This window comes from Ctenocephalides felis, unplaced genomic scaffold (assembly GCF_003426905.1).
Source record: "Ctenocephalides felis isolate EL2017-DRISC unplaced genomic scaffold, ASM342690v1 CF-g0.4_SCAFFOLD_00845, whole genome shotgun sequence".
NCBI classification, from domain to species: Eukaryota; Metazoa; Arthropoda; class Insecta; order Siphonaptera; family Pulicidae; genus Ctenocephalides; species Ctenocephalides felis.
This window is the reverse complement of record NW_020536999.1, coordinates 80,333,872-80,343,807: the sequence shown is the minus strand read 5'-3', so window position 1 is coordinate 80,343,807 and position 9,936 is coordinate 80,333,872. Positions and strand designations below refer to the sequence as shown.

General features: G+C 33.6%; 1 protein-coding gene across 1 annotated transcript; it reads left to right on the top strand.

Annotated features, from left to right (window-relative positions):
- Positions 1 to 1,838: 1,838 nt before the first annotated feature.
- Positions 1,839 to 6,671, top strand: LOC113390909. The gene is made up of 2 exons (XM_026626938.1): positions 1,839 to 1,959; positions 3,751 to 6,671. Exons 1-2 carry the CDS (start codon positions 1,839 to 1,841, stop codon positions 6,669 to 6,671), a joined length of 3,042 nt encoding a protein of 1,013 aa, XP_026482723.1.
- The last annotated feature ends 3,265 nt before the right edge of the window (positions 6,672 to 9,936 follow it).

Genomic DNA, 9,936 nt, shown 5'->3' with positions numbered 1-9,936 from the left:
CCGAGAAGGTTAGCACTATGTAAGGTAATATTTTGATCATTTATCCAATAACGCAAATCTTCCTGAAGGGTTGAAGACTCAGTGGATGAAGAGTCAATGGTTTTGTCTGATAGTTGCAAATTTCTATCAATATCAGATTATTCAAAACTAATATTTGAAGACGTTGAAAGCATATTTGAAAATTCAACGATCTCTATATTAGCCACTGTATTTTCTATATGATTCTTGCTTGCACTTACACCGATACTAAGTGTAGAATTAACCATTTGTTGATCCAAAAGTCTTTTATATCATCGCACTTTTTGCGCAACTATCTGTTGAATCTTTAGCCGTTTGCGTGTCTTTAATTTGTGTTCATCCATTATAATTATTCTATTTAAAAAAATTTAACTCGCTGACTGCTCTAGTAAACACTTGACACTTCTACAAAATCATGGCGCCATGAAATCTCCATTTTCCTTGTCGAAAGTTTGCAAGTCGATCACTTCACGCATCTTTGACTCACTACATTTTCGTTTCGTGAATCGTTGTGCTTCGAATAGGTTAGTGAATCACAGTAATCAAAAGAAATCTTTTTAATCATCGTCGTTAGCAGGTATTTTCAATTAATTTTTCTCGTTTGATTCATACATCAATTGTTAAGAAAATTTCAGCAAGTTTGATTATTCTGATTTCGAATATTTTTGAATGTTTATGTAACCTCTTTACAATGGCTTTTCAGAATGTATACACACGCGGTGATAAATTTCATTAATGAAAGTAATAGATCAGAGGTGCGTGTTAATAAAACATTAATAAAAAATGATGTTACAAAGTGTCGGTGTTTGCGCCGCACCTGTGTAGGTTGTCGGACCTGTAAAAGGTTTGTTTTTCTACTTGGACAACACGTTTCAAATTTAGGCAATCGGGCAATTCTGACTCATAAAAAGGCCGATGCAGGCAATAGTTTGCATTCAAATCAATTCATTCCGCGCCTTTCATTCGTTCAGTTACTTTCAGTTCCTTACAGTGTTCGAGTTGATTTATTCCGTGGTTTTCATTCATTTTGGTTTAATTCATTCATTCAGTTACTTGCAATCAATACATTCAGTTCCTTTCAGTGTTTGTTATCAGTTCAATATTATCAGTGGATTAAATTTCTATTGTGTGTCAAGTCAACAGTTATTTTTATTTGTCAGTGTATTCGAATTTCTTTTCAACCTATCCAACCGACTACGCTGATGTTTCCAGATCCAACCAAATAGCTGCCGCGGCTTGGACTTCCAAAACAGATAACATTTTCATACAATATTAATTAGTGTTCATTTTTGTTTTTTCATTTATATAAAATTTATATAGAATATATTTTAGTTTATTATTGATTACGGAGTAAGAAGAATTTTATTTTTAATTTATATTTGTTTACCATTGGTTTTTGTTTTCTGAATACATTTAATTTTTTTATTTTTCCTCGAAGTATAAAATACTTCGAAAGGGGTTGAGAAACCCCCCAACATCAACATTTGGTCCTTCGAGCCGGATCCTAATTATTATTAGGATTAATTGGGTGTATACAGAAAACAAAAATATATATAATGGCGCCTAAAATCGATATTGGTGCAGAAATTGCACGTCTAACCGCCAAGAGAGAGATGTACTTTTCAATTGTGCAAGAAACGTACGATCTATCGCAACAGATTGATGTATCTTCAAATAAGACACAATTTCTTGAAAATTTATATATTACTGAAAATGCTCGTGAACAATTTATTCAATTGTGCGATGAAATAAACAAATTAAAATATTTAGATAATCCTAGTTTCATTCCGGAATATTCCGCAATAAAGGCCCTTGAAACGATGTATGCCAAAATAAAACACGCTGAGAAATTACTAGATAATAAAAATGCGCATAGTTCTTCAATTAAAGACATTGTACCCAAGCAACATTTACCGTCCATTGAAGTACCTAAATTCTCAGGTGATATTCAACAATGGCCATTATTCTATGAAACATTTAATTCACTAATTCATGAAAATACAGAGTTAGATAATGTATCAAAATTTCATTTTTTAAAAGGAGCGTTACAGGGTCCGGTTTTAAAAATATTTCATTCTATACTACCGACCGCAAATAATTATCAAATTCTTTGGGAAGCGCTCATAAAAAAATACCAAAATAAACGGTACTTAGCCACCAATTATTTCAAACAACTATTGTCATTCAAAACCATTTCATCTGGACAAATAAATTCATTCCTGGAAAAATTCGATACCGCGGTGCAAGCGCTCTCCCAATTGAATATTCCCGACGCCTATGATTTCCTTATTACGTCACTGGCATTCTCGAAACTCGATCCGTTGTTACAAGAAAAATTCGAGCATTTTTATCAAGGTGAGTTTCCCAAATACCAAGACCTTCTGCATTTTCTTCAAAAGTCACAACAGGCAAAAAATCAAGTATATGGTATGACCAACAATTTCACTAATGACAAACCCAATTACAAAAACACTAAAATTAGCCGGTCATTTTTGTTAAAAAATAAATATGATAACAAATGCTTTGTGTATCGGGAACAACACAGAGTGTTTACTTGTTCGAAATTTCTTTCATTGAGTATACCTGATAGGCGATCCCTTATTCAAAAATTAAACTTATGCGACAATTGTTTGGGTCATAAGATAACGACTACGTGTCGATCGAATAAAACCTGTTTATTATGTAACGAACGACATCACTCGCTATTGCATACTGGTAGCAATTTTGCGAGTACGGATCAAAATAATCTTTCTAATTCCAAATCAAGTAGTACGGTTTTATGCGCATTTAATCAAAACAAAATCGCACATCATATTACCATATTGCCGACAGCAGTAGTAAAAGTTACTACTAGAAAAGAAAACATTTTATTACGTACAATTATTGATTCGGGAAGCGATAGAAATTTTGTGACATTAACTTGGTGCAAAAAGGCTGATTTACAAATTCTTCCAATATCAACCCAAGTGATCGGGTTAGGCAATTCGTCACATAAAGTTATTGGATTAGTTAATTTCACTTTGAAATCTTTAATTGATTCTTATCAGTTATCGGTCTGTGCATACGTAGTACACGAGATAGTGGGAAAGCAACCACAAATTACCATTCCGATTTCATCCATCAAAACATTTCTGAATTATCCTTTAGCGGATCCTAACTTTCATACACCCCAGGAGGTCGACGGAATTTTGGGTTGCGATGTTTTCGGCGAAATTCTTGGCACTAATCAGGTTAAAAATGATAAAGGATTACCTGTGGCCCTAGAAACCCGGTTGGGTTATCTAATATTAGGTTCCATTCCTGATTTATATGAAAATACCGGCACTTCTACTAATTTATGTAATGTTTCAGATTCAGATTTTCATTTACAAATGAATAAATTCTTACAATTAGAAGACATTCCCGAAATAATCCCCTCTTCTAACGATGATTTATGCGAAAACCATTTTACTTCAACTACTACGCGATCTCCAGATGGACGATATGTAGTAGCGCTGCCTTTTAAAAGTGAAGGCAGAAATTTATACAAATCATTTCATTTAGCCTTAAAGCGATACCACATGCTTGAAAATAAATTTTTGAAATATCCCGAATTTCATAAAAAATATGCCGCCGTCATAGAAGATTACCTGACTCAAAACCAATTATCCTTTGTCGATTATTGTCCGGTAGATCATGAAGTCGATGATTTTATTAAAATAAAAAATGGATATTATATTCCACATTTCGCAGTCGAAAAAGAAAGTTCCTCCACGCCTTTACGCGTTGTGTTTGATGCATCTGCGAAAAATTCAGAATTCACTTCCTTGAACGAAATTTTGCATGTTGGTCCTAAATTACAAACCGACATTTGTTCAATCCTTCTAAATTTTCGTTTCGGGCCTATAGCATTAACAGCTGATATCAAACAAATGTATCGTAATATTTGGGTTCGTAAACAAGATAGAAAATATCAAAAAATCTTATGGAGACCGTTTCCCGATGCACCCATTGGCATCTATGAATTAAATACCGTAACTTTTGGTCTATCATCATCTCCCTTTCAAGCTATCAGAACCATCAAACAACTATCCCGAGACGAATGTTCCAAATATTCTCAATCTATTTCTAGAATTCTTGAGAACGATGTCTATATTGATGATGTGGTTACAAGTATCGACTCCTTGGATAGCGCTAAAACCATTTGCGAGGGTTTGCAGACTGTATTATCGTCTGGTGGTTTTGAATTAAAAAAGTGGGAATCTAATAATTCTAATCTGCGTAAACTTTTTTCTGATTCTGATGTACAAAATAAACATTTCTCTAAATCGGATTTTCAAATGGAATCTTCTACAAAGGTATTGGGATTAAAATGGGATCCCTTATCAGATAATTTTTCATTCGAAATAAAGCTTACGTGGAGAAAATGGACAAAGAGACAACTTCTTTCAGTAATAGCGCGAATCTGGGATCCTCTGGGTTTCCTAACTCCGATAGTTGTTAAGATAAAAATATTATTGAAAAAAATTTGGACATTAAAAATCGATTGGGATGAGGAATTACCATCATTTATTATTACATCATGGTTAGCCGTATATTCCGAATTAGAGCATCTTAATAACTATCAGATTCCGCGTTATCTCGAAACATCAAAACAAAACAAATGTTCATTATTTGGTTTCGCGGATAGTTCAGAGCAAGCGTATGGAGCGGTAGTTTATATTAAATCTCTTGGCAATCCGAATTTCTTGTTGATTTCAAAATCGCGTGTAACACCGATTAAAAACCAAACATTAGCCAGGCTTGAACTTTGTGCCTGTCATTTACTGTCAAAACTTCTGAATTTTATATTAACGAATAACCAACATAGTATAGATTTTGATTCTATTTACTGTTTTTCCGATTCTATGATTGTCCTTCACTGGTTAGCAGGACCGGCTACTCGTTGGAAAACATTTGTAGCCAATAGGGTAACAAAAATACGGGATCTCATTCCTAATGCACAATGGCTTCACATTCCTTCTAATCAAAATGCAGCCGATTGTGTTTCTCGAGGTCTTCGACCTAAGGATTTTATCCAACATAAGAATTGGTTGTTTGGGCCGGATTGGTTGAATGGTCCTATATCAACTTGGCCTGCAAAAACGGTTGAACCTTCCGGAGATATTGATCAAGAAAGAAAAGCTAACGCTCTAATAGTAAAGAGTGTCATACCACCGATCAATCCTTTATATGAATTAACGCAAAAATTTTCTAATTGGTGCAAACTTGTAAGAATTTTCGCTTATATATTGAAGTTTTGTAAAATTATAACAAATCGAAACCGACTTTTGACTTCAGATTTGAAACAAGCCGAGGTTATTATTATTCGTTTAGTCCAAGAACATCATTTTCCCGAAGAATTCAAACTATTAACGAACGGAAAGTCTTGTTCGAAGAAGTTTTGCCGACTAAATGTGGTTTTGGATTCTAATAATTGTTTACGCGTTAAAGGTAGATTAGGATTAACAACTAATAACAATCCACTTCTTTTGCCAAAAAAAGACCAAGTAGTAAATTGTCTCATAGATTACTACCATATTAATAATTTACATACTGGATCAAACTTAGTATTATCTTTATTGAGGCAAAAATATTGGATCTTGTCGGCTCGTGCAATAATTCGCAATCGTCTTAACAAGTGTATAACTTGTTTTCGACAGAATCCGAAACCCATTTTTCCATTCATGGGCGACTTACCAGTACCGCGCATAACAGCCAGTAGAGCTTTCCTAAACGTCGGCGTTGATTATGCAGGCCCCTTCAATATCTCCATGAGTCGTCACAGAGGCGCTCGAACCTACAAGGCTTATATATGCTTGTTCATCTGTTTAGCCACTAAGGCGATACATCTCGAATTAGCTTCAGATTTAACAAGCGATACATTTTTAGATTGCTTGAAACGATTCCTAGCCCGGCGTGGTCCTATCAAATGTATTTACTCCGATTGTGGAACCAATTTTATAGGAGCCAAAAATACTCTTGATTCCTTATTCCTTCTCCTAAATTCCGAAGAGTATAAAAAGCGTTTCAATGAATTATTGGTTTTACATGACATTGAATGGAAATTTAATCCACCGTTTGCCCCACATTTTGGAGGTATATGGGAGGCGAATATTAAATCAGTGAAGACCCATTTGTTTAAAGTTATAGGGTTGCAAATTTTATCCTACGAAGAGTTTAATACAGTCCTCAATCAAATCGAAGCCTTACTGAATTCAAGACCGTTATGTTGGCTGAGCAATGATCCATCGGATCCTCAACCTCTTACGCCTGCGCACTTCTTAATGCAAGAGCCTCTGTCGGATTTGCCCGTTGACTATGAAAACTTGAATTTGACTAAAAGAAAACAATTGTTAGATCATATTGTCGCTTCTTACTGGAAGCGATGGAATGTGGAATATCTAACCGAGCTACAGGTCCGACAGAAATGGAATACAGTCACTAATCCTATTAAAAAGGGTGATTTGGTAGTTGTAAAACAAGAGAATGCGCGTCCGCTTCATTGGGGGTTGGGAAGAGTTGAAGAGGTTTTTCCGGGCCCTGATGGAGTGGTTCGAGTAGCATTGGTAAAAACGGGAAATACCCTAATCAAGCGGCCTGTTGTCAAACTATGCCCCCTACCTATTCAATAGTTTATATCTGAATTATTCATTTCAAAAAAAAAAAACTTTTCTATCTCATGATATATTTGCTTCTATATATAGTTTTGCCAAATTTTCAATCTCCAGGGCGATGAGAACACCCCTCATAGTCTCTGGAAGATTCTTGTAATTGTCCAAAAAAATCTAGACCCTGGCGCGAAAATAAAACTTCCGCAATCTAGATCGTGTGAATGTGGTAGGTCGTGAGAGCGGGACCCTGGCGCGAGGTCAGGCTTCCGTAACCGATCTACTCTGAATGAAAGTTTGAATTTATTTTGGCAATTCTATCCTTCCTAATCATGAGGTTCACTATGTACCAATTTCGAGTATTTTCAGAAGTATAAAAGGCTAACCTTTTAGTCGGGGGAAAATGTTTGCGCCGCACCTGTGTAGGTTGTCGGACCTGTAAAAGGTTTGTTTTTCTACTTGGACAACACGTTTCAAATTTAGGCAATCGGGCAATTCTGACTCATAAAAAGGCCGATGCAGGCAATAGTTTGCATTCAAATCAATTCATTCCGCGCCTTTCATTCGTTCAGTTACTTTCAGTTCCTTACAGTGTTCGAGTTGATTTATTCCGTGGTTTTCATTCATTTTGGTTTAATTCATTCATTCAGTTACTTGCAATCAATACATTCAGTTCCTTTCAGTGTTTGTTATCAGTTCAATATTATCAGTGGATTAAATTTCTATTGTGTGTCAAGTCAACAGTTATTTTTATTTGTCAGTGTATTCGAATTTCTTTTCAACCTATCCAACCGACTACGCTGATGTTTCCAGATCCAACCAAATAGCTGCCGCGGCTTGGACTTCCAAAACAGATAACATTTTCATACAATATTAATTAGTGTTCATTTTTGTTTTTTCATTTATATAAAATTTATATAGAATATATTTTAGTTTATTATTGATTACGGAGTAAGAAGAATTTTATTTTTAATTTATATTTGTTTACCATTGGTTTTTGTTTTCTGAATACATTTAATTTTTTTATTTTTCCTCGAAGTATAAAATACTTCGAAAGGGGTTGAGAAACCCCCCAACATCAACAGTCGGTGGCCTCCAAAGCATAGAATATCAAAATCTTCTCTAATAATGAAAAAACGTTTACCCGACAGTACTTGGACAAAGGAGAATGTGAGTGTTTTGCATTCTTCGGTAAGCGCACTTCTTTAACCAAATATAAATGTAGATTTTTTTTTAAATCTCTTTTACCATTGCATAGATTCATATTATAAAGCGAGAAAGTTTGCGCAAGACAGTGACTATACATCGGCTGAGGAGAATCTTGGCAAAGGGTTTCATTTAAAGAAACCCAACAGCCAATATCAGTCTAATGAAGAAGAATATAGTACGTATAAAATCCTACATATTTTAATGCAATAGAATATATATTTTTGAAAGAAAGAAAAATAATCGTTCAGATTTTAATCCTTACCAATAATTGTTGCTGGATCTCGAATCACCGAGGAGTTCAACAAGCGTCAATTGCCTAACTCCTTCCAATGTAGAAGAACTATCTTTTCTCATGGGGATAAATCATGACGTTGGGTTGTGTAAAACTTTTGAGGATCAGGGAACACAAACCGATATGGATTGGTTTGCAGAAAAGCTAGAGCAAAAAATAGTGAGCATAAATATAAACTTAGAGAAGCAGTGCATAAAAACAGATTTTATACTAAGGGAGCTTGCCATTTTGAACACTAAAATAGATCAATTACTGCAAAATTCAAGTTGTCCTACATTGACATTTAATCAAAATAATGGTAATGCATTCGATTCCTTGTTTCCGCTTGGTGCCGAAGACGATATTACATGCTATGAAGAATTTTTAAAATATGAAACATATGTTGCAGAATTGGTAAACTATAATTGCACCTTGAGAGATATTGAAATAAAATAATTTGGTAGTAATTATGTTTTAATGTTTTGTTTATAGCAAAGCTATGTTAGAAAAATTGGTAGAAAAACTACTGCAGAAAATATAAGAAATATATTGAAAAAAGTTTTCACTAAAGAATTGGCAGCGGTATGTTTCTGGTATGGCCAGAAAAGTAATATGCCAGGTAAACAAACTGAAAATAATGGAAGTGATTAAAGGTAATTTAACTTCAATTTATTTCAATTAATGTTCCTAACCCCTGTTTGGTTTTACTTTAGACACAATAATTAACAACACTCCTGGATTTACTGAAGCAAATTTTGTTCAAATAGTTGTAGAATGGTTTCGCTTTGGAAAACAAAGATAGCAAAGAGAGCAAAACAAGAAGGCCATAATATTGATAATTCTTTTTTTAAGTTTATCATTTTATTGTAAATGCTGCTATACAATTTCTGTGTAGTTGTTATATATTGTTGATCATTAAGTAATTAATATTGATCATTACTTATAAGTTTATCATTTTATTGTAAATGCTCCTACACAATTTCTGTGTAGGTGTTATATATTGTTGATAATTAAGTAATTCATATTGATCGTTCCTTGTAAATTTATCATTCCATTGTGAATACTTTTTTTAGTTACTTATAATTGTAAAATTATAATACTTATTATTATATATAATAAAATTAATACATTTACAAAAAAATTAATTGTTATGTAAAAATGCTTGTGATATATTTGAAAATATATTTTGTACTTTGTATGTTTTTTTCTCATTTTAATATAAGAAATTATTTAGGTATTCTTATTTTGAATTACGTATGCGACCATATCTAGGAATAATACCAGCGGTTAATTTATATACTGTACAAGTGCTGCCTCCTTCAGATCGGCGAAAAAATTAAAATTGAGGTAATGTCAAAAGACCTGAGATAGCGATCTATTATTTATGTTTACTTTAAGTAAATTACTTATCTATGTTGTACATAAACGTTGATCTGTACTACAATATAAGTTCAATTGTACAGTGAAAGCATTGACATATTTCAACTTGCCCTCAATTTTGAAAATGAATATGTGTAAATAAGATATTATTCTTCTAATTGAACTGTATCAGGAAATAAATTTATTATGGAATCCTAAAATATCCGCATTATAACAACAAGAAGTAGAAAGATGATGCGTGGGAAAATATCGCAAAAATGATTCAAAAAACAATGAACGAAGTGAAACAAAAGATGGCGATCTTTTGGGGTCCTACAGAAAGGAAAGGAAAAAAGTTAAAGATTCGTTCGGCACCGGCAAAGGTTAGTTTTTACATAAATAAATGACAATATTTCATGATTCTATAACAATATACACTAGTTGTAAGTG

Coding starts and splice junctions, on each gene's coding strand:
- LOC113390909 (XM_026626938.1), top strand. CDS start 1,839: ATGTATGCCAAAATAAAACACGCTGAGAAATTACTAGATAATAAAAAT. Junction 1,960..3,750: donor TGAAGTACCTAAATTCTCAG/GTGATATTCAAC, acceptor CACATTTCGCAG/TCGAAAAAGAAAGTTCCTCC.